Source organism: Barbus barbus (genome assembly GCF_936440315.1).
Source record: "Barbus barbus genome assembly, chromosome: 1".
Taxonomy (NCBI): Eukaryota; Metazoa; Chordata; class Actinopteri; order Cypriniformes; family Cyprinidae; genus Barbus; species Barbus barbus.
In genome coordinates, this window is record NC_136729.1 from 25,593,024 (window position 1) to 25,617,937 (window position 24,914).

The 24,914-nt window shown below is 38.8% G+C and overlaps 1 protein-coding gene across 10 annotated transcripts in view; it reads left to right on the forward strand.

Annotated features, from left to right (window-relative positions):
* Positions 1–24,914, forward strand: part of LOC306876063 (protein scribble homolog) — a 95,460-nt gene that overhangs the window by 52,250 nt on the left and 18,296 nt on the right. For 7 of the 10 annotated variants that reach the window (XM_079426966.1, XM_079426965.1, XM_079426971.1 and 4 more), the window contains exons 9-33: positions 243–361; positions 615–814; positions 913–1,079; positions 1,405–1,535; positions 1,633–1,764; positions 4,293–4,469; positions 4,672–5,067; positions 7,046–7,108; positions 10,620–10,709; positions 10,802–10,879; positions 10,977–11,306; positions 12,919–12,999; positions 14,881–15,123; positions 16,006–16,116; positions 16,229–16,405; positions 16,648–16,764; positions 16,890–17,078; positions 17,409–17,528; positions 17,608–17,664; positions 18,123–18,179; positions 18,426–18,506; positions 21,761–21,832; positions 22,923–22,970; positions 23,123–23,248; positions 24,284–24,334. In XM_079426966.1, coding sequence (XP_079283092.1) covers positions 243–361; positions 615–814; positions 913–1,079; positions 1,405–1,535; positions 1,633–1,764; positions 4,293–4,469; positions 4,672–5,067; positions 7,046–7,108; positions 10,620–10,709; positions 10,802–10,879; positions 10,977–11,306; positions 12,919–12,999; positions 14,881–15,123; positions 16,006–16,116; positions 16,229–16,405; positions 16,648–16,764; positions 16,890–17,078; positions 17,409–17,528; positions 17,608–17,664; positions 18,123–18,179; positions 18,426–18,506; positions 21,761–21,832; positions 22,923–22,970; positions 23,123–23,248; positions 24,284–24,334 — 3,413 coding nt within the window. The remainder of the gene's footprint in view (positions 1–242; positions 362–614; positions 815–912; positions 1,080–1,404; positions 1,536–1,632; positions 1,765–4,292; positions 4,470–4,671; positions 5,068–7,045; positions 7,109–10,619; positions 10,710–10,801; positions 10,880–10,976; positions 11,307–12,918; positions 13,000–14,880; positions 15,124–16,005; positions 16,117–16,228; positions 16,406–16,647; positions 16,765–16,889; positions 17,079–17,408; positions 17,529–17,607; positions 17,665–18,122; positions 18,180–18,425; positions 18,507–21,760; positions 21,833–22,922; positions 22,971–23,122; positions 23,249–24,283; positions 24,335–24,914) is intronic. The other 3 variants (XM_079426967.1, XM_079426969.1, XM_079426963.1) reach the window with 1 other exon arrangement.

Consider the following 24,914-nt stretch of genomic DNA (forward strand, 5'->3'; position numbering starts at 1 on the left):
TTTTATACTTTTTGTTTACTACTTTTTTATGGTCATAGTCAATGTTTAAAGTTGAGATGAGAAATGTTTTTATTAATTAGAGAATCACAACACTGCCCCCTAGTGTTAGCAGGCTTAGGTAATCCTATGTCATAAATTTAAGGTTAATGGTTTTTTTTGGGGGGGGGGGGGGGCGGCGGCATATGACTACAGTTGTTTTTGTACTTACTCAAGACATCCATGAAATTTGTCTTTCTCAACAGGTTCACTTAAGAAGTTGTCCATTCTGAAAGTGAACCAGAACCGCTTAGTGCATCTCACAGACTCTATTGGCGTGTGTGAGAACCTGACAGAGCTTATGTTGACGGAGAACCTTCTCCAGGTACGCAACCTGCACCACCTGATCTCAGTTATGCCTGGCTTTATTTGGTTTCTGCACCTTCTAATTCTGTGACACTGATTTTGGAGCATCAGGTTATATTTTAAGTAAATCTTCCATATTATTTTGCTGTAAATTACTTAGAAATGAGTAATCACAATTAATCCTAACAATATTAGCAGGAATGCATTACCAAATTTCAAGAGGAAAGCAGACGTGTCAGAGCAGAGCCTATTGTGAAAACTTTCTCTTTCAGTCCCTCCCTCGCTCACTTGGGAAGCTGAAGAAGTTGACCAACTTGAATGTGGACCGTAACCGCTTGAGCAGCGTGCCAGCAGAACTAGGAGGTTGTGTCAGCCTGAACGTGCTCTCGCTCAGAGATAACAGTTTGGGTAAACTACCCGCTGAGCTGGCCAATGCAACAGAATTACACGTGCTGGATGTAGCAGGCAACAGGTGAAAATGCATTCTCTGTATCACAGGTTTTGGATGTCAGAGTGACCATAAGAATTGCTACCAGCTGAAGTTTCTGCATCTATTGCTCTCTGTCCCAGGTTACAGAATTTACCATTCACATTGGCCAATCTGAACCTGAAGGCCATGTGGCTGGCAGAGAACCAATCTCAGCCCATGCTGAAGTTCCAGACAGAGGACGATGAGCGGACAGGGGAAAAAGTTCTCACCTGCTACCTGCTGCCTCAGCAACCCTCATCTAGCCTTGGTAAGACACTCCGCCGTCCTTGTGAATGGAGCTGTTATGTCACACCCAAAGAGGCTTTGCATTGCCAGACTTTTGACTAAATGGCTAAATGTCTACCCTACTTAGTAGATAGTTTGACTTAGAGCTGCTTAGTCAGGAACAGACCATTTGACTGAAAAATTCAACTAAATTATGCTGTGGTGTTCTTTTTGTTTGAAAAAGTGCATTTAAAGTCACTACAAAGAGGACCGTGGCTGGTTTGTGCCCATGCTGTCCGAGGCTGAGACTACACACAGTGAATCTAGGACACGCATCATAATGCAATATTTTGTAATACGCTTTGCAGAGAATCTACTGGACAGGAGCGTCGATGAAACCTGGCCCACAGACACTAATTTGAACAGGGTATCGGTCATTCACTTCCAGGATGACTCCAAACACGAAGAGGAAGATGAGGAGACTGCAGCAGATAAGAGGGTGAGCGTAGAGATGTGTACAGGATGTTTATGATTCCTGCACAACTGTTTACATGAAATTGTTTACATGCGCTAACACTCTTGCTGTATATGTGAAGCAGCAGGGTCTTCAGAGGAGAGCCACTCCACATCCCAGTGAGTTGAAGGTAATGAAGAATGTCATTGAAGCCAGAAGAAATGAGGCTTATACAGCCAAGCCAGATGAGGATCTGGAGTCCCCGGACTCTGAGGTAAATTCAAACAAAGGCACAATTGTTTTGTTTTATTTTTGTTTTTCTTGTTTTGTTTTTTTTTCCTTTTTGTTTTAGGTCCAAAAGTGCTTCTTTTAGTTTCCATCATTTTGAATGGAAATAAATGCACAGAATCAGTTTATTTGTAGAACTATGGTGCACTGATATTATACCATATTTTGCAAAATATGTCACGTTTTTATCATCTAAAATGTGCCACGACTTGTTTATTACGAATGACAATGCAGTTTGTTAATTTTATACTTATATTTAATACTATTGTTCTCTATACTGTTACCTTGAAAGAATTTCTTTGTGGAATATGGGGAACTAAAATGTGTTTATAATGTTTATAAATAATGCAAATTATATTCAGATGCAACTTACTAAATACAGTAATTTTATACAATTAGTTTACAAGGCAAACTATCAAGATTCCAGGCATGAATAAATGTATTGCTGTTCACATAAACTGACGACGACAAATTTTATGTCTCTTAGGATAAGATTGACTAAGATGGGCTTTGTTGTAAAAATCACATTATATTTGAAAAGATATTCATACGAGAAAATGGTACTATATTTTCCTGCTTGTGCATATATATATATATATATATATATATATATATATATATATATATATATATATATACACACACACACACACACACACACACACACACACACACACACACACACACACACACACACACAGTTGGGCTAAAAAATATTTAGTCAGCCACCAATTGTGCAAGTTCTCCCACTTAAAAAGATGAGAGAGGCCTGTAATTTTCATCATAGGTACACTTCAACTATGAGAGACAGAATGGGGGGAAAGAATCCAGGAAATCACATTGTAGGATTTTTAAAGAATTTATTAGGAAATTATGGTGGAAAATAAGTATTTGGTCAATAACAAAAGTTCATCCCAATACTTTGTTATATACCCTTTGTTGGCAATGACAGAGCTCAAACTTTTCTGTAAGTCTTCACAAGGTTTTCATAAACTGTTGCTGGTATTTTGGCCCATTCCTCCATGCAGATCTCCTCTAGAGCAGTGATGTTTTGGGGCTGTCGCTGGGCAACACAGACTTTCAACTCCCTCCAAAGATTTTCTATGGGGTTGAGATCTGGAGACTGGCTAGGCCACTCCAGGACCTTGAAATGCTTCTTACGAAGCCACTCCTTTGTTGCCCGGGCAGTGTGTTTGGGATCATTGTCATGCTGAAAGACCCAGCCACGTTTCATCTTCAATGCCCTTGCTGATGGAAGGAGGTTTTCACTCAAAATCTCACGATACATGGCCCCATTCATTCTTTCCTTTACATGGATCAGTCGTCCTGGTCCCTTTGCAGAAAAACAGCCCCAAAGCATGATGTTTCCACCCCCATGCTTCACAGTAGGTATGGTGTTCTTTGGATGCAACTCAGCATTCTTTCTCCTCCAAACACGACGAGTTGAGTTTTTACCGAAAAGTTCTATTTTGGTTTCATCTGACCATATGACATTCTCCCAATCCTCTTCTGGATCATCCAAATGCTCTCTAGCAAACTTCAGACGGGCCCGGACATGTACTGGCTTAAGCAGGGGGACACGTCTGGCACTGCAGGATTTGAGTCCCTGGCGGCATAGTGTGTTACTGATGGTAGCCTTTGTTACTTTGGTCCCAGCTCTCTGCAGGTCATTCACTAGGTCCCCCCGTGTGGTTCTGGGATTTTTGTTCACCATCCTTGTGATCATTTTGACCCCACGGGGTGAGATCTTGCGTGGAGCCCCAGATCGAGGGAGATTATCAGTGGTCTTGTATGTCTTCCATTTTCTAATAATTGCTCCCACAGTTGATTTCTTCACACCAAGCTGCTTGCCTATTGCAGATTCAGTCTTCCCAGCCTGGTGCAGGTCTACAATTGTGTTTCTGGTGTCCTTCGACAGCTCTTTGGTCTTGGCCATAGTGGAGTTTGGAGTGTGACTATTTGAGGTTGTGGACAGGTGTCTTTTATACTGATAATGAGTTCAAACAGGTGCCATTAATACAGGTAACGAGTGGCGGACAGAGGAGCCTCTGAAAGAAGTTACAGGTCTGTGAGAGCCAGAAATCTTGCTTGTTTGTAGGTGACCAAATACTTATTTTACCGAGGAATTTACCAATTAATTCATTAAAAATCCAACAATGTGATTTCCTGGATTCTTTCCCCCCATTCTGTCTCTCATAGTTGAAGTGTACCTATGATGAAAATTACAGGCCTCTCTCATCTTTTTAAGTGGGAGAACTTGCACAATTGGTGGCTGACTAAATACTTTTTTGCCCAACTGTATATATATGTATGTATGTATGTATGTATATATATGAGAGGGAGAGAGAGAGATTTTTTTTTTAAAATTGTTTTCATTTTATTTATTATTTAAATATTATGTCAGTAAATTATTTTTTTATATTACATACAAACTGTTTTTTAATAATTATTTAAATATTAGATACAAACTGCTCAGTTTTTTTTCCATTGATTATGTATTATGGTTTTTCATAGGAAAAACGGTTGAGTGGGCTGTCCAATCAAAGTCATGATTCTCAGGCGTCCAGTAGCACCGCCTCTGCCACTTCTCATGAAGAGAAGCGGGGTGTAAACAGTACAGGGGTGGAGATTAATGATAGTCATGGTCAAGAGGAGGAGGAGCTGGATGAGATGGAGGTGGAGTATACTGAGGTATGTATGAAGTATTTTCAGCACATCCTTGAATGTAACTGTGACCACTATTGTACATGTGCAAGCTACTGTAAAGATAATGTTTTGGTTTGTGTGAGTATGTTGCAATTTGTTTCACAAAGTCCTTCAGTTTTTTTTCCTTGATTCTGAACAATAATGATTCTGTCACTGCATTGGTAAACCATTTTTCTTGCCTTCGCAGCCTACTGTGCACTTTGCTGAAGAGCCCATTATCCGTGGCGGTGATGAGGAAGAAGATGAAAATGAAGACACTGAAAGGAGCGATGAGGACTTTCGAACGCCGCCTTTTCTTGCAGAGAAACAGCGGCTCATACGTAAAGACACACCACACTACAAAAAGCACTTCAAGATCACCAAGCTGCCCAAACCAGAGACTGTCGCCGCCCTGCTGCAAGGCTTCAGTCATGACGGCCTCTCACCTACTGCTCACACCCCTGAGGACGAGAGGGATGGTGAGGAGGACGAGGAGGATGAGGGAGAAGTAACAGTCAATACCCCCTTTCAGCAAAGACTAGAAGCAGCTGAGCTAGAAGACAGCAGACTGAGTCAGATGAACTCGTCCCTGCAACCAGTGAAGGTAAGAAGGTCTCACTTCTTGAAGCAGTGGTGTGCGAAATCCTGGTTACTTAACTGAAAGTTGGTGAAATCAATTTATATTGTCTGAGGGTTTAAGTGGAGTTGTTTGACCATAATCACACATCATAGTGGAGAGTGCAAAATTTTTTCAGTCTAAGAAATTCAAAATACAGCGCTAAAAGTTTGAGACCCCTTGTGTAATTTTGTCCGTTTTACATTTTTAAAATTCAATGCAAATTTTTAAATGCAAGATTATATTATTAGCAGAATTTTATTTATAATACTGTTCAAAAGTTTGAGGTTAGTAGAAGTCTCCTAGGCTCACTGAGGCTGCATTTATTTGAACAAAAACTCAGTAAAAACAGGATTTTTGTGGAATGTTATTGCAATTTTAAATTACAGTAATATAGTAATATTGTAATTTTATTTTTTTTTAACTGAAAAATGGCAAATCTGAATTTTCAGCAGCCCATTACTCCAGTTTTTAGTGTCACATGATCATTCTACTAGTCTCTCCTGTCTCTTTTGATGAAATGATATATTAATTCTTTCTGACCTCTGACCTTTTGAACAGTACTGTGCAGAAAAGTTCAGAATGTCTTTTGATTCGTCCCACTTTTGTTTTAGTTTGTTGTCTCACACTTTTAGACCCCGCTGTGACAATATTTGTTCATTCAGCTTCATTCGTGGTATCAGAGCCATTGTGTCGTTGGCATGAATATTGGCAGCATGCAAAGTATGCCATAGATATCTTAGACTCTTTGTCTGAATGATAAATGCTTGTTTTAAGATGGCTTCTTCCTTTGAAAAGACAGAACCTCAAATGAAAAAGCTTCCACTTGTTTTGCCCCACCCTTTGGCTATGTTTAGCTGCTCCTCCACGGCTTGACTCCACCGCATTGAGCAGTGCTCTTGCTTCTCATCGTATCATTTGCTGTCTCTGTTGCCTGGGGAAATCGGTGCACACTGCCCTCTTTGCCCACCTTTTCCACAACTGTCTGTTTGCTGATCATTTTAAATTATACCTGAACTTCACATCAAAGTTTTTTGTTTTTTTTCTAAAATTATTATTGTGTAGAAATACGAGGACTCTCATTCGGTCTTTAAAATACATACTTTAACCAGAAAGATTGTATGAACACTTTAGGGGTTTACTGGTAGCAAATATTTAAAAAATGTAACAACCACCGATAGTGAGAATTTATTTCCTACAAACATGCAACATAATGCTTTGCAATCATTCATTGAATTCTATATAATATGATTTAATTCAGCTATACAAATTTAAAATTAATCTTTGAAGCCAAGATTTATATATATCTGGTTTAAAATATTTTGAACGTGGTCAGGAAGGTGCGTGTGAGTGTGTGTGAGTGTGTGTGTGTGTGTGTGTGTGTGTGGTCTCCATGACTGGGTGAACGAGTGGCTGAGGAATGCTTGTGCAGGACTTGTGTGTGCATGTTTTCAGTTTGAAAAAAAAATATCTGTGTTTTATAGCATTGACACGCTAGTGATTTGTCTGGGGTTAATACTGACAACCTGTAACTTGGGTTGCTTAATCCAGACAGTTGGTTGTTTTGATTTCCCTGTCAAGTCTTTTTAAATTGCTAAACATTTTAGACTTCCTTTGTAAAGTGTGATGTGACTGTACAGACACTATATGAATAGCAAGCCTTTTCAGATAATGGACCTTTTATTTCATGAGCTGAATCTGCTTGCTGAATGCAGTCTAAGAATTGAGCTGTGCTGTTTTATAGCTCTTTGTGTGTAGGTCAGTGTTGTTTGCTGTATATGTGGTGGTTTTGGAAGCGCCCTGTCTTTACTGTGGGTGTGTGCATTTGGAGGTGTGTCTGTCATTCGGTCACCTGTGTGAATGTTTGTTCAATTTATTTTAATTTCCTGTCATACAGCTTCTGTTTTTTTGTTTTATTTTGGCCTGACTAATCTGCATGCCTTCTCGCTGGTTCCTGTCCTAACAGGGGGTGTCATTTGATCAAGTCAATAATCTCCTGATTGAGCCTGCTCGAATTGAGGAGGAAGAGGTCTGTACCTACTCTCTTTCCGCCCAAACTCCCGCTCTCTCCCTCTTTTGATCATTCATTCATTCATTTATTTACTCACTCATCGTTCACCTGCAGTTCAGGCAATCACAACCCACCACAAAATTCCTTCATTAATCCACACCGAATGGCTAGGGAAATTGCTGACTAACATTTACTTATAAGTCACAGCTATAATAGATCTTAGTGTTTGGAGAAGAAAATGGTCATGGTGCATGTTAGCTGAAGAATATTCTGGGTTGAGTACTTTTAGAAAAAAAAATATATATATTTTTTTAAGTTAAGATTTTGCAGTAATGAAGTTAAAATGTAAGTCTATGGACCAAAGCATTTTCTGTGGTTATCAAAAGCATCTCATAAACTATATTTTTCATCTTAAAAATTGCCCTTAAATTTGAAAGAAACATTGTGTTTCCATTACCATGCTTTTCTCCAAACTAGGTTCTATTACTGTCTGCCACCTGTTTTTCTGTTGTTTTCTTGTTTTTCTTCCTCCTTTTCCACCGCCTACCCCTCTTGTCAGGTTCTGCCACCTAGGAGCAAGGAGCACATATAAGCTAGTGGAAACTTTTATTTATCTTTTGCTGCATCATATTACAAGTGTCTTTGTGTTGTCTGATTGAAATGAAAATACCCACAAAAGTAGTTGTTTATAGTTCCGTAATGAAATTATTTCCATTTGTTACTTGCCATGTAAAAATATATGCATACGTATGACTGATGTTCCGGGTTCCCCTAAAATCTGTCAATTCTATAATTGCACGTAAGTCAGATGGAGTAAGATTTGTGGTTCTCCAGAACCAAAACCCACCAAATTATTGTTTGTTTCTTTTTCAAAGTGCAATATAAACATATGTAAATACAATCATGCAACTAATTTCAACAGTGTTGATGCCCTCTCTGATATATCACAATAATGCGGAGGTCAGTTATTTTCATAAAGTCATACATTATTTTTTTTTGTTAACAACTGTTTAAGTTTTATTTTGTGGAACAGTAGTACAAAACAAAAAGCAGCTGTACAAATTTAAAACCGACCTCAACCCATCCTACCCCTTGTTAGACTCAATAAATAAATAATAATAATAAACACATTAATTAATATTAATAGATAAACAAATAACAATAAAATAATGTTTACAAAACTTTTAGAAAAGACAACATTAAAAGCTGAATGCCATGAATTTACAGTTTTCACGTTAGATCCATGTATACGAGAAGCACAAAGTCATTTAGATTTATTTTTCTTTTTTGTATTTTAATGAATGGATAGTACTATTTTTTTTTATTTGACCAAATAAGATAATTACTTTCCACTTTGTTGAATATGCCTGAACCTGAGCATTTATTCATATTAGTCACACAAAGGGCTGTACGTCTCTAAAGATTTCATCGTCCAAGAACATCGTTCTCTTCTCTTCACTTGAGTATTGTTTTTTCCCATCTACCCACTCACTATACCCACTTTGCATGGCTGCTGCTGTAGAATCAACCACATCTAGTCCATCCCACAAAAAAGTTCACCACCCCTCCCATTCATTTTGTGACTATTGGGTATGTCACGGTGTGACTGTTTGGTGACGTGTGCCATCACTTAATCAGTCAATACAAATGTTAAGTGGTTTAAGATTAAATTATGCTCGGTTGAACTGTTGATATTAGGTTTTCTGTTATCTCATGTTGTTATTATCAAAAAAGGACAAATAACTATGAATTGAATTGGCTTCAGCCTTTTTTTAGGCCATGAATGTGTTACAGTACAATGTTCAGTAGCATTGAACTAGATGTGGAGTCTTTTGCCATTAATCTGCAAAACTTGAATCAGTGCAAGTTTTGAGAGCGGTGATGTTCAAACTTGAGCATGTGTTCTTTATACAGTCTGCATTAATCAAACAGATCTTTGTGTCCTGTCCCAGCAATGCTGGCCTCCTTTCCTTGATTTTTCAGACTTTTGACTTTTTGATAAAATGTATAATGTTATATATGAAAAGTAGTAAATATAGTGTTAAAGTAGTTGAATTTGGCTCTATCAAATGTCTTTCGCTGATTCTTGGAGCAACTTTGTTCTTGGTGTTAATAATTTTATATACACTATAGTTTGAAGTCAGTAAGACTTCAGCAAAGATGCATTAAACTCAAAAAGGAACAGTAAAGACTTTTATAATGTTACAAAAATTTCTAATTCAAATAAATGCTGTTCTTTTGAGCATTCTGTTCCTCAAAGAATCCAAAAACATTAAAACAAAATCTTACTGGCCTATTTCATTCATCACATTAATCTTATAAGGAAATTGTCTACTTGCGATTCATTGATTGCTTACATGCACAACCGACTTGTGTGACCCGTTGAACATTAACATAAAAGATGTGCATGTAAACAAACTTTCTGTATAGAATAGATCAACGTACATTTTGTATGGTGTTTGTTAGTCCTGTCAAACGATTAATCGCATCCAAAATAAATGTTTTTGTTTAGATAATATGTGTGTATGTGTATATTTATTATGTAAATACAAACACATGCATGTATAAGAAAAATTCTCTATTTATTTTCTCTATTTATATATAATATAAGAATATAAATGTTTAAATATTAAGTATATACGGTATTTGTGTGTATTTATATTTACATAATAAATATACACAGTACACGCTCAGTACATATATTATGCAAACAAAAACTTTTATTTTGGATGGGATTAATCATTTGACAGCACTAGTGTTTGTACATATAAACTGTCCAGTGTGAGTAAAGGCTGGAATACCTTACAATACATTTCCCTGGAGTTTTCTACATTTGACCTGATTTACGGTCTGGGTAAGTCAATGGTAGCTGCAAAAAGTCAGAGCCAGTGTGCAAAAATTAAAACTGCATAATATTTGTTGGGCACAGACTTTTTTTTCCAGTTGTTAAGTCTATGATGCCCAGTTTTTCTCTGTAACAATTTACAAAATCGTAGCCGTCTGGCGTATTCCTGAATCATGCCTTAACTGTGCATCGTGTACATTTCAAACCAGTTCTTTTTATAATCCTGTAATGTTGAATTTTTCACTCCAAAGATTAAAAAGTTGTAGGTAAACCACTTAATCGGTCACATTCCCAAACTGCTTCAATAAATAGACAAACGCAGTCAGAGGTTTTGGGCATCTGTGTTATGTTTCAACTTGGTTTTTAAATGCATGTCTGAATATAAAAAGGTTGTCCAATAATCCATAAATTAGATGCATTTAATTTTTTAATATATGTAAATGAATGCATTGTGTGTACATCAAGGAAAGAAGGCTGGTTGGGACAAAATATTTGATCTGTCTGAACATGGATGCAGTCATTCATATTATAAATACTTCCTTTCTAAACAAGCATGTACTGCATGAAAACTTTTTTATTTGTTTTTTGTTTTGTGAGTAAAGCCGTGCATATTATAGCAAACGTTTTGAAGTATTTCGTTCTGCTTTTGTCCGTGAATTTCTGATCTCTCTGCTTCATCTGTAGCTGACCATGACTATCCTGAGGCAGACCGGTGGGTTAGGCATCAGCATAGCAGGGGGGAAAGGATCTACACCCTATAAGGGTGACGACGAGGTACATTTCAATGGGCTTTAACACAATAGATGAGTTTCAGTAAATGCCTGTGTGTGTGGGTTGTTTTAATGTACTGTATATGTCCTTTTCAGGGTATTTTCATCTCTAGAGTGTCAGAAGAGGGCCCTGCAGCTCGTGCTGGGGTCAAAGTGGGAGACAAACTTCTTGATGTGAGCATCTGTTTTCATTTTCTCATTTGAGTTGCCCCATTCAGAACCAGTCATTCAAGCTGCTTTAAATCCTCAATCCTTGCATTCGCTCTCTCAGGTGAACAGAGTAGACCTGCATGGAGCAGAGCATCACACAGCTGTTGAGGCCTTGCGCAACTCGGGGGCGGCTGTGGTTATGACCATTCTGCGAGAACGCATGGTTGAACCAGAAAACGCAATCACCACCACGCCACTGAGACCAGAAGATGATTATTTTCCCCGGGAGAGACGGTCCAGTGGGCTGCCTTTCCTCCTGGACCCTGCCTCTCCTGCTGTCAGTGCTGGACCGATGCTGCAACTAGCCACTTGTCTTGTCCGCAACGATAAAGGTTTAGGTTTCAGCATTGCTGGAGGGAAAGGGTCAACCCCGTACCGAGTGGGAGACACGGTAAACACAAGACGCTCTTGCATATACTCGTGACTTGCCTTGTAGTGAATATTTAATGGTGTATTCTTTGCCTCGGTGTCAGGTTGTTCAGTGTGGTTTAAGGAAGTCAGGACATGTCATCCGTTCTCTCCATATGTTTAACATGTTTAGCAGAAGAATTCTGCATGATGCTTCTTAGCACCTCTAGGATGGCTGACCGAGATGGCAATGATTAGAATTACAGGGACTGACACCTGATATGGCCAGTAGATTATCGGATGGCAGGGGATGAAGTATTTTTGGATCTCCGCTGCAGACAAGCATCATACTGCCCTCTATCTTTCTGACATTTTTGCACCACTTTCACGAAGGAGACACAGTCACACATTAGCACATGCACACACTCTATGCTGAGTAATTGTAAGTCACGTTTTTGTCCTTCTGCTTGACATTTGTACTTGTTTTTTACTAACAAGTAGATCTCACTGTCTTGTCTGCTGGTCTCTTTGCTGCTTTGAGTCTTTGGCATGAAACGTTCTGATCACAATTTTAGAGAACATACTGTGAAAGTGCTGACAAAGGCTGTTTGCAGACTGTGTATCTGTTAAACTGTTCAGATTTGTTTTTGAAGAATAAAGTGGCCTTGAAGGTCATAATGGTTTGTTCTTTTAATACTACATAGTCTGAATTACACATTTAGAGTTTTAAATAAGCCCATATAATACACCATTTAAAGCAAAGCAGGTCGTTTTAAGCTAAGGTCAGCAGGATCATTTCTATATTTTACATTTAGTCATTTTGCAGATGCTTTTATCCAAAGCGACTTACAATTGCGGAATGCATAAAGCGATTCATCTTGAAGAGGCAATCAGACAGACGAAGTGCTCGTAACACCAAGTCTCAGGCATTGTTCAAATAAGTACAAGCTCCCAAGGGAATGAATAAATAACAAGAAAGTGGTTTTTTTTTTGTTTAGGATGAAGTCAAGTAATGTCGAAAGAGATGAGTTTTCAGTTGTTGCTTGAAGATTGACAGGGATTTCTGTTCTAGAGGCTTGAGGCAATGCAGCATGTTACACCAGCATACTGGACTAGCTCTTAACAGCTGTATAGGAGCACTGAACTCTGTTGAAGCCAGCTCAAGTCAGCAGCTGATATAGCACTGCAAGAGATACTAGCATTGTTTTACTACAAGAGTATTACCTGTTTTTAATTCTTTGTGAAACTCTCCTAGGACTCTTTACTTTTCTTTTGATTCTTATGAAAAGAGTGTTAATCAAATGAGACCTGATTTAGTTAAAAAAAAAAACATTTAATTCAAGGATAAACTTTTTTTCTTTTGTTGTTTTATATAGTTTGGTTAGCTACTATTTACTATGTTTACTTTTTCTATATTTTTCATTTTTTTCTTGCCATGAGTGATAGCTCTATATTATATAAAAAAAAATCTATAATTTCCTTGTGAATGTTCCTTGTGTATTATTTTAGAAGACAGTTATATTCATTTCAAAATAGTGCTTTTCAATGTATTTTTGGTCAAATAAATGCATCCTTGGTATGTATAGGAAAGTTCCTTCAGAAACTTGTATTAAGATGATGATATCATTGGCTGTGTTTTTCTGCTTTTCTCTCAGGCAATCTTCATCTCTCGTATTGCTGAAGGAGGAGCTGCTCACAGAGACAATATCCTGCACGTGGGAGACAGGGTCATATCAGTGAGTTCATCCATCTCTCATACAGTCTCTCTTTCTAGTTAATGTAGTTTATTAGTTTAATTTAGATTTAAAAGGATAGTTCACTCAGAAAATAGTAAATGTTATCATTTACTCAACTTCGTGCCATTTAAAAAAAAAAAAAACCTGTCAGAATTTGTTCCTTGGAATGTGCTTAGCACCTTTTTGACGCTTATTTTCCATACAAAACAGGAATGATTACCAGGGTCTTTCAAGCTCCAAAATACTAAACAATGCCATGAAAGTAATCCATACAATCATGGGCTGCATTCTAAGTCTTCTGAAACCATATCATAGTTTTGCAAGAGAGAGACTCATTTACGTAGTTTTCAACTCTTTCGTCTTCCCATATATTAAAATGTGGCACATAAAGACCATGAAACGATGAAGTGTGTACTTGTGAACTTCTCTCCTAGTAGCCTTGTATTGAGACTCAGCATTATAACAATTATAATAATAACTGTTCTGTCTCCCTTAAGCCCTCTCTTTTTTTGGAGATTTTGCTGCTTCTCCCTCTGTCCTTGCATGGGTTTTCACTAACACACTTCTTGCCTGCTTGATGTCGGGTGTGGTGATGGGAGGTTTTTGACTTGTTTTGTGGGCCTGCTGTCATGGTAACTGCATGTGTTACCCTAGCAGCTGCCCTTCTGTCACCCTGTGGTAAGCGCCGGTACTGAATGGTCAGTGCTGACCTCTCTGTTTGGCACCATGTTGGAACTTCTTACTGCTGAACAAAGTAACCAGAAATCAAGAATAGTCTTCCCTCACATGGTAAGCAGGACAGGTTAGGCCACACCCCTTGGCTTTACAAAGAGGATCTCAAATATTATACAGTCTTTGTGAACGTAAAAATGCAGCAGCATTAGGACTCAGTTTCTAAACAACATATGGTGTCAAGACATAAGCCAGATCATAATTAAAGGGTAGTATTTAAAGACCCATAGTTAAAGGGTAGTAGTTAAGGCATTAGCTAATTTGATGAATCAGTAGTACTTTTATATACAAAGTTATAATGGAGTTACGACAAGTTTTTATGTAGTCAGGTTACAGTCTCTATCTGTCCAGGTGATAGATGATAGATGACATGATGCATAATCCAATATTTGAAGGATTAAATGCAGGTTGTATATCAGATCAATCCCGAGCCCTTTTGTAGTTTGATTAACATGTTAAGATGTTGGACAAAGCCATGTTACACTCACATACAGATCTGTTAGCAAAAACCAGACTGATACTATTTCAGTGAAACTAAAGTGTTTACATGGCATTTTAAAAGGTGTTTTATTGCTTTAGTACATGTTACCATTATAACTGTAATTTGTCCTGAACTAAGCTCACTTTTTATGAGTGCAAGGTCCTCTTATCAAAGTATATGAGATATAGCTAGAATACATTTAAATATGACAAGCTGTCGTAGAGTTTGGTCACGGTCTTCTTGAGGCTGCTCTTTTTATACTCTCTCTAACACACTACGTGATCTTGCTACATAAAGCGTCTCCATCATTTCCTCTTTCTCCTATTGCACATTCCTCTCTTCACTTCCCTGGTTAAATGTGTCTCAACGTTTTGATTTAATGCATGATTTTTCACTGAGAACCCAGGTTTTAAAACCAAGTATATGTAAGTGAAGTGGAAATCACTTTCTCTTTGAATGCATGAGAGAGCTCTGATTTAGCTGTCACATTATCCAGATCAGTCCTGTACAGGACTCGAACGTTCCTTGAAAACCTAGCTAAATGAAATGCTGCATATAGTAATTAAAGAGCCCATAAGACATAACAAGCTCAGCACAAGGGGCTTTCATATGCCTGTTCTGGGCATATTGGCCTTCTCTGATCATCTGGTGTTTGGCTGTCGCTCCAGATCAATGGTGTAGACATGACAGAGGCCAGACATGACCAGGCAGTAGCGCTGCTTACTGGCACCTCCCCCACCATCACCCTCCTGGTCGAACGGGACCAGGCCAGTGCAGGGGGTGCCTCCCCTCGAACTCGGCCTCATTCGCCCCCTCCTCCAGAGCCGTCTGACTCACCTGAGCAAGAGGAAGGAGATGAGCACCTTGGAAACCATCTCAACTGCCCCATGAAGGATGAATACCCTATTGAGGTGAGTGCTGGAACTAATGGTATGACGTTGAACCTTCAGGGAGAGAGTGTGTGTGTTTCTCCCTATTTGAGGAAATATTTAAAACTGATAAAAAGCTCTTAAAACTGATAAATGCTGCTTGCTGTAGTGTAATCTCATAAGTTTCATTTTGCTGTTTTAATGCCTCACTCAACAGAGAAAATGGTGCACGGTATGAACATTGCATAGTGGATTTGTGTTAGGATTGTGATTTGGCCTTTTAAAATTTACTCTATTGCTTTTGCATTTAATTAATTTTCCCTTGATATTTTTATTCGTGCCCACTTGTAGTTGTGTAGACTTGCCTAGAAGATGTGTCTCCATTACAAATAGCTGTACATTCAGCTTTACTGTATTTGCCATTACCATTGGGGTCTGTAAATATACATATATATTTTAAGAAATGAATACTTTTATTCAGGTAGGGTACATTTTAAATGAATCAAAAGTGACCGTAAAGACATTTCATTCAATAAATGCTGTTCTTTTCATCAAATTTTTCTCTTCATCAAAGAATCCTGAGAACAATGCCACAGAAAAATTAAGATTAAGATTTTTTTAAGAATAAAATATTAAACAGCACTTCAGCAGTAAGCAGCTGTTTTTAACATTGACAATACTAAATGTTTTTGAGCACCAATGATTTGAATGTAGTTTTAAAAAAATCTGTGATTGCTTTTGTGTTTTGGCTGTATTTTTAATCATTTTAATTTTAAGCAGCCTTGGTGAACATGAGACTACTTTCTTACCAACCAAAAAAAATTATAATTATTGATTAATTTCAAAGATTTTTATCACTGCATTTATCAGACCTACTGCAATCAGTGCTCCTTTTTCATACATCTGAATTTCCTGTCTGGACAGGAAGTGACGCTGATCAAAGCAGGTGGTCCCCTGGGTCTGAGCATTGTAGGGGGTAGCGACCATGCCAGCCACCCGTTTGGAATTAATGAGCCAGGGGTGTTCATCTCAAAGGTAAAGTAAATCATGTCGAATGATGCAGGTTTATGTAAAAAATTAATGGCATGATTTTTGTTCTGTGACACTTTTGTCCGAATTGATTTCTGACCTTTTTGTTTCTGGGTAGGTCATCCCCAATGGCTTGGCCTCTCAGAGTGGACTTCACGTGGGTGATCGTATCTTGGAGGTGAACACCATCGACCTACGACACGCCACACATCAGGAAGCTGTCAGAGCCCTGCTCTCCAACAAGCAGGAGATCCGCATGCTTGTGCGCAGAGATCCCTCGCCCCCTGGCATGCAGGTATACACACTGATAAGTAGAGGAGAAGTGTAAGCAAAACCTGCAGTATGGCAGGTTACCGCCAGCTCAGTCAGATCTAATAAATATTTATACAGACACTCGTTCAAATTCTAATGCTAATTTTGGTAATGATCTAAAAAAACGTTTGATTGGTAATGATCTCAATCTCAAAAACGTTTGAGACTCTTAATGAGACCAGAACATCCTCACATAGCCTCTAAAACATCCCTGTGATTTTGTAGGAGATTGTCATTCACAAGCAGCCTGGTGAAAAGCTGGGCATCAGCATAAGGGGCGGAGCTAAAGGACATGCAGGCAACCCCTTTGACCCCACAGATGAGGGCATCTTCATTTCGAAGGTAACCAATACTATGATATAAGACGCAAACCCTGCAGTATTCTGATAACACAACAAATGCTGGTCTAGTTACCGACTTCACTACTTCCTCACAACATCAGTCATTTAAGTCCTTGATTTTTATAGGTGAGCTCCAGCGGAGCTGCTGCACGAGATGGCCGACTGCGGGTAGGCATGCGTATTCTTGAGGTGGGCAACAACAGTCTGTTGGGTATGACACACACGGAAGCAGTGAGGGCCTTGCGTGCTTCCGGTGATTCCCTGGTCATGCTTGTGTGTGATGGCTTTGACCCAAGAAACGCTGCAGGCATCGAGGTAAAGACCTAGTTTTACAGCTCAGGAGGACATGAGATCTGCTCTGGTGTCCAACTGTGGCTTAAATTCTTACAGATGTAATAAAATATAGATTGACACTACCGGCCAGAAGTTTGGAATAATTAAGATTTTGAAAGAAGTCTCTTATTATTAATGCGACTGCATTTATTTGATTGCAAATGCAGTAAAAACAGTAGTATTGTGAATTTTCAGCAGCCATTATTCCAGCCTTCAGTGTCATTTGATCCCTTAGAAATCATTCTAATATGCATGGCATGCATGCATGCATGTACTACTACATATTTTGCATATATATGTTATTTCTTTCAGGCATCCCCTGGTGTTATTGCAAACCCGTTCGCAGCAGGTATTGTTCGTAAGAACAGCATGGAGAGCATCTCATCAGTAGACAGAGACCTGAGTCCTGAAGAGATTGACATCATGCATAAGGTGAGCTCTATGCATCACAGAGCAGGAACAGCAGAGGAGTGGATGGAAAATAAATCTGTCTGTCTGACCTTTCCTGCAGGAGGTGGAGATGGCAAGAGAGACGTCCCAGTGGGAACGGGAGGAAATGGAAAAAGTGGTGAGTGATTTCCTCCCCTAAGCACATTTCTTTATAACAGATTATTATTCTAATAAGAATATGCTATCAAAATGACGACCACTTCCAAATCTTTCCTATAACTAATATATGTGGATCTGTCTATTTCTTTCTCTCTTTCTCTTATCTTATGCCCCTCTTTTCCCCCAAACCCTTCTGAATGATCTTGGGTGCTGCTCATTCCAAACATCACATTTTGTTTCTGCTCATTTCCATTCATCTCCTTCATTAAATACGTTCTTGTGTCTTCATGGTCCCTGGTTTTAATGTTCATCCATGATTCTGCATCACCTAAACCTCATTCCCATCTGTTCAATGGATGTCATCGGAATGTGTGTGGATGTGTGTCCATATTTGTGTGGGCAAAATGTGTGTGTGTGTGTGTGTTTGGGTAAACTTTATCCCCCCACCCCCTCCTTGCTTTCCCTCTTTCGGTAAAGGAGCGTATGCGCTTGGAGCGCGAGGAGGCAACTCGTTTGCTGGAGGAGGAAACTGAGGTGAGGCTGTATGCCCTACCTGTCTTTACAGCCCACATTAGGGCTCAAGGAGCGAATCAAGGGACCTGCCGTTACCTTGAACATGAACGAATGAGTCACATATGAACTTCTGAGCTCTAGAAACTCTTTAGATCTAGTGTCCTCATGCTTAATTAAATATCTAATGAATGTTTAGAAGATTTTTGAACAAGTTCTTTCAATGAACAGTGATCATACATTGTGCTCTTTCTAACCCTCTCTCTACAGAATTTGAGCACTGGACCACTGAAACTGGACTACAACACACTGGCGGCTCTACCTACCACTAGTCTACAGAAAGTTAATAGAGTAAGTAAACGTAACTTGCAGAAATGTTTCCTTACTTGCTTTTGAATGCTTAGCAAATTGGTCTTCTAAAACCCTATCAGGTCAAGCTATACGTTTGTCCAGTAGTGCTGCTTTTACAAGTAGTGCCAAGGCTTTAATCTTCAGCAGCAGCAGGGTTGGATGTCATTCCAGCCATACCTCTGACAGAATACAGATTGTATTTGCTGGTGCTTGAGCTGGAGTGAGGGGGAGGTGCCGGCCAACAGCTGACAGTAGCTCAAGTTATTTTAAAATGTGTGCTGTGATCTGATTGGCTAAATGGTTTAATGGATGGGTGTGGCCTTTGAGGACGAAGGGACCCTTAGAGGATCTTGACAGTTAAGTTATCTAGAGTCGAGCTGCTTGGAATCTGTCATCTTACTGTGAGTGTTTCACTGCTATTACTCTACAACTCTTGTCTTTTCTGTCATTTCTTAAGCACTCATTCCTTCATGACTTCCTTTACTATTTTTTTTCTTCTTTTCTTTTTCTGAATGTTTTGTGTGTGTGTAAAACTTGTTACAATTTATTTAGGATTTGATTACTGTAATAATAGCAATAGCCATTAGTTGTTGAATGTCAGTAGTTACTCGGAGTCAATTGTATTATGCTGACTACACATACAGTGAGCATCCCTTATACAACAATTAATTGCCTTCAGTGATATTCAGTAAATGTTATATAATGCAAATTGTAATTTGAGCTGTTTTTACAAACTACAAGATATTCCTTATCTCTTATGAGCATTTTTAGCCTATGTCTCTCTTCTAGAAATGTTTAACCTACATAGCAGTAGCAGCTGTTAGCAAAGTCAAGTGAGGAATGGAGAGGGGGTGGACTGCTCTTAGATTGGGAAACACTAGCACACAGTTATATCCCTCATGTGATTTTGTGGTATATGAAGTAGAGTTTAGTCATGGCTATTTATAGATCAGAGCAGTATCTTTTATCTGCACAAGAGCCATCGAATGAAGCTTTTATCAGTATGAGGCCATTAGTTGTATGCGACAGTCACATCTTAAGCATCACAATGTGCCACCAATTGCATCCGAATAGTTTTTTGTTGTTGTTTTTTTCTGTAATGAGAAGCCAGTGTACAGTTTCATAACACTTTGTAAAATTGCATCTCTAATAGTAAAAACAGTTAAGTAAATGTTTGTGTATTGTGGTAAGGGCTCACTCAGAAGTGTTTGTAAGTTACATGCACTGCTAAAAAGTACTCTATGGTTTCTATTAGGTTATATGTAAAGCAAGCATTCATGGTAGTTCATAATGTTGAATGAGATTTTAAACTGTAAATACCTTCATAATGTAGTAACTGTCAACACTAAAAGAGTAGTGTTATTGTTAACTTAAACTGTTAAACATAATTTTTGCTAATTTGAATAAAGCTGAAATAATTTTTTTTTTTATAAATATTAAATTAAAACCTTGAATCAAGAAAGAAATGTTGCTTTGGAAACTAACTGAAATACATTTAAGTACTTACATTTCATAAACTAAACCTGAAATAAAAAATATAATATTAAAATAAAATTGTATATAATATATAAAAAGCAAGCACAAAATTACGAAAACTAAAATTAACTGAAAATATAAAAGCAAAGTCTAGATTAGAGCACAGAGCAGATTCAGTGCAAATGTTCTTCTGGATTGAGTGACTGTCTAATGTGAGATGTCTCAGGATGATGGGATAGCTGTATTTAGCTCCTCACTCATCTGAATCGGCGTGACCGGTAGATGATTATGACTTTAGCACGGCTGTTATTTCTTCCAACTCTGACATACTAAACCCATCTGTTTCATTCTATACTGCTTTTCCTTTCTTTGCTTTTACATTTGCTATGTTCTAATCTTTTTGTGTGATGCCATGTCATTTTCTTCCTCCTTTTGTATATCATTCGTTGTTCTGCTCTTTTTTTTTTTCTTTCCTTCTCACTTTATTTCTCCCTTTTGTCTCTGTCAATCATATTCTCTCTCTCATTCCTCAGTTTTCTCCCTCCTTTGCTACATTCGTCACAATGGAGGCTGCCATGCCGGCCGTCCCTGTAGACCCCCTGGGTTTTGAGAAAGTCCATGCTTCTATGTACCATGTAGAACCTGTTGCCCTCCCTTCGCCTCCAGTCTGCCCAGCCGCATGTTCAGCGGCTTCAAAACCTCCCCAAGCCGACACTTGGGACCCCCTCCCAGCTCGAGAAGTCCCTCAAGAAGCTAAAGAGGAAGAAGAATGTCTTGTGGACTCCCAGCCAATCTGCTTTAGTGAAAATCCTTTCCTTGTGGCTAATCGCAAGAGCAAAGGCTGCCCTCCTGAGGAGTGCATTTTATCAGGGCCACCTGTGGGTTATGGCAGGCATGGGCAGCTGCAGCCCTGGTTGTACAGCAAGGCAAGCAGCCTTGGGGAGTGTGTTTTCTGACTGAGTGTGTTTTCTAGTCAAGCATGGTGTGTCATCAGTAGCTATTTAGAGTTAACATAGCACTCTCAAATGCCATTCAGAGATTTCTACTGATAGCTGCTTTAGATTTACAGATGTCTTTGAAAATGTTCTTAGGTCGTTTCACTGAAATATTCATGTCTATATAAGCATTTCCAATATTTAGATGAAATGAAACGGATACAAAAATGGGACCCTGTAATGTGTGTAACCTTATGGTCTTGAGGCATTTGAACATTCCCAGAGAGACTGAGAATGCTTTGAATGTGAAGTCAACAGGTGTTAAACAAAAAGGGTGAAGGGTTAAGGCCTTTCACCTTAAATACAGACTGGCCACCAACCATTTCCAGGAATGTAAAACACTATGGTCTAAAGTAACATTTGAGACATTCTCGTTCTGTAGCATGATATTGTTCTTGACGCTGTTTGAAAAAATGCATTTTATGGCACCACTGCTTGATTTCAAATGATCTGTGGCACGTAATACAACATATTTGTCATCAAGCACGTCGTAAAAGCAAAAAACAGAACAACTGCAATGTGCAAGCATATTAAAACCTGCTTAAGGCAGTTGTTTATGGTTTGCTATTAATGTTATTCTAAAATCAAGATGAACTGCTTTTATAAAATTGCACATGATTGTTTATTCTTAATACACTACTTTGTAATTTGGCCAATTTTGCTTATTGGAAACAGCAGACCTCATCTTGCTTTATGAAATACTCCACTGACCTCGAGCAATTTCTTTCCTTCTCCTGTTCTCGTGACATGTTGTGATGGATGTTCCTTTTATTTGTATTTCAGTCTTCACCGTCTGAGCCGCACAGGATTGACAGTCCTGTCCGAGATGCTGCACACTCTCCACACAACTCACAGGTCAGTACAATTTCAGAGCGCATTCACTCCCTTTTCATCATCAGACCTTTCTTTTCTCATTTGTTTTCATGTGACTGTCAAACATTATCATGGATAAGTCTGTACAGGTTTATGCAGGTGGTTTGCATGGTTAAAGGCAGGCCTAGTTTACGTGTTCATTAAGGTAGTGTTCAAGGTTGATGGCCTATGTGCTCTCATTCCACTCCTCGTCATAACATTTCCATATTTCTCAGCAGTCCCACAAATCTTCCTCTGTGATGCTTGGAAGGGAGGTTCGATATGTAAGTGGGCTGACTAGCCCTTGTATGGCCTGCACTAGCTGCACTTGAATTAGATGTAAGAGCCGAATGGAAGACGGGCCTGTGTAACTCTGAGCATGTCCTGCTTTTCATGCTCTGCAGCAGTGAAATGCTTGACTCTTATTCAGTATTTCCACCAAACCAAGCAATTGAGAGTGTAACTACGGCTTGGTAAATTAACACTGTGTATTAAGGCCTTGTGAATCATATGCAGTGTATATAACATAATATATATACACTACTGTTCAAAAGTTTGGGGTCAGTAGGTTTTTGTTTTGTATCTGTATTTGTCTTGCTCACCAAGGCTACATACATTTGATCATAAATACAGAAAAATCTAATATTGTGAAATATTATTACAATTAACCATTTTCTCTTTCAATGTATTTTCAAATGTAATTTATTTCTGTGATGACAAAGCTGAACTTTCAGCAGCCAATATTCCAGTCTTCAGTGTCACGTGATCCTTCAGAAATCATAATTGAAAATCGTTTTTGTGGAAATTGATTGAGTTTTTTCCCAGGGTTCTTTGATGAATAGAAAATTTAGAAAGTAAATGACAGTCTTTACTGTAACTTTTGATCAATTTAATACGTCCTTGCTGAATACAATTATTAATGTCTTTTTTAAAAAAACTTGTATGAACCCCAAACTTTTGAACACTAATATAATTTAATACGAGTCTTCGTCTCAGGCAGTTACTTGACTCCAGAAAGGTAATCCCAAATTCTTTCTTCCTCTTAATTTTATATCATGTTCATACTTTTTTTTTTTTGTTTTTTTTTTTTCAGTCAAACATTAATTTCCCTTCAAATGCAAACATCAAGGATGATTCATCAGTAAGTGTCCAATATGCAGATAACTTGAAAATTATTCTTGAGCAAGATGATATGATAATGACATATGTTGGAAAAATTGTGTAAATTTATGGTTGGTTGATTGATTTGCAAAAATTAGATTTGTTGTCAATTTTATTTCTCTCTCTTTCTAGACTAAACCTGGTGCCATCCAGCCTCTCTCTCGGGTGCGACCCGCGGTGTCTCCAGCCAGTCAGGATGGCCACAGCAGTCCCAACCCTTTCCAGCATGGCCTCTCTCCCATCAACTCTCAGACCACTGTAAGATCCATCACCACTGTCTGAACCCTAATGAGGCCCCCTTTCATCCTCAGTTACCATTGCCTAAAGACCAAGAGAACGTGACTGTTGTTTTATTTTCTCCATATGCATTCCAATTGTGCCTGTTAAGCCTTACAAACGATCGCACCATAATCCAGGTCAAAGAAACGGGTTGTTTAAAACAAAACAAAAAATTATCAACTTCTCACTGCAAGTAACATTGTGCCTGTTTTCTATCAAAAGAGGCCTCTTTTGGATTTTTTTCTTCCCCTGATCACATAAACCACATTGTTTGCCCAGCAAGGTTTACACTCACATTATCTCAGGATACCAGTGTAAACCAAAATATTGCCCTGAGTCATCACCATAACCACAGACTTCCCTCATACTATCAAACTCTCCTCTCCCTCCATCCGTTCATTGACATGATCGCAATCGCGGGCTGCATGCGGTCTAGCCCTGCATTTTCCTCCTGTGCTCTGCCTTTGCTGCTCTGTCTCTCATTAGCTGTTCCATCCTTTTTGTCCTTTGTCTGTTTCTCTACCCTTCCACCCCTCCGTCCTCGACCCCCACCCCGCCCCCTCGTACAGCCTCGTGCCCCATCCCCTGACACACATGAGGAATACCCCATCAATATCAAGCAGGTATATAAGGCCTTCGCAGCTGTGCCACACTCCCTGGCCGTACTGGAACCCCCACAGGTAGGACAAATGCTCCTCAAGGTTGTGAGCATGTCGTGGTTCCCCCGTCATCCAGTGCTTGGTCTTCCCTTTGGACGTCTTGTTCCTTTGGGAGCTTGTTTGCTGTCGTTGTGCATGAGTCACTCATGGTGCTGTCGAATCCTGGAGTTCATCTGACAGGGACACTGATGTGCGTCATTCATCTGTCACTTGGTTGTTTGATGTTGGTTTTGATATTTGACTCCTTGCTGCGTGTAAAGTGTTTCCTCTCGTCCAACTCAAGTTTTGTGTCTGAGGTTTGTTTGTATAAAGTGTCTTGACTGAATCATCTTTCTTTTTCACTCTCATTTGTTAGGATCTTTACTCTCCGCAGAACAATGTCAATGCAAAGCAACCGTCACCAGAGGTATGTCTTTATTTGTAATCTGTATCATTTTTAAAGTGATATTTTAAAGCTGGAATACACTATACAACTTCTTCCCAGAATTTCATGCTTCAATTGTCGATTTGGACCAGTCGACACTAGTTGCCAAAAGTCAGAGGTTACAGATTTCACAGAAAACAGTATAGTGTACGATGGCCGCTGACTCTGCTGTTCAGTTGGAGGATATCTAACATGTTTGATATTTTGAGACGATTTTAAAACATGTTTTTTTTATCATAGGATCACAGGATCGCAAAGTAGACTAAACCAATCAACGAGTGAATTACCCACTGCTTTAAAACAGATGTCTATTGGACATGATTCAAGTTTAACGTACAAAAGCAGGCACACAAACATATTTAGTAACATTTAAAGGGATAGTTCACCCAAAAATGAAAATTCTGTCATTAATTACTCACCCTCATGTCGTTCCAAACCCGTTAGATATTTGTAACACAAAGTAAGATATTTTTGATAAACTCGGAGAGCTCTCTGACCCTCCATAGACAGCAATGGAACTGCAATATTCCCAGGTCCAGAAACGTAGCAAGGACATCGGTAA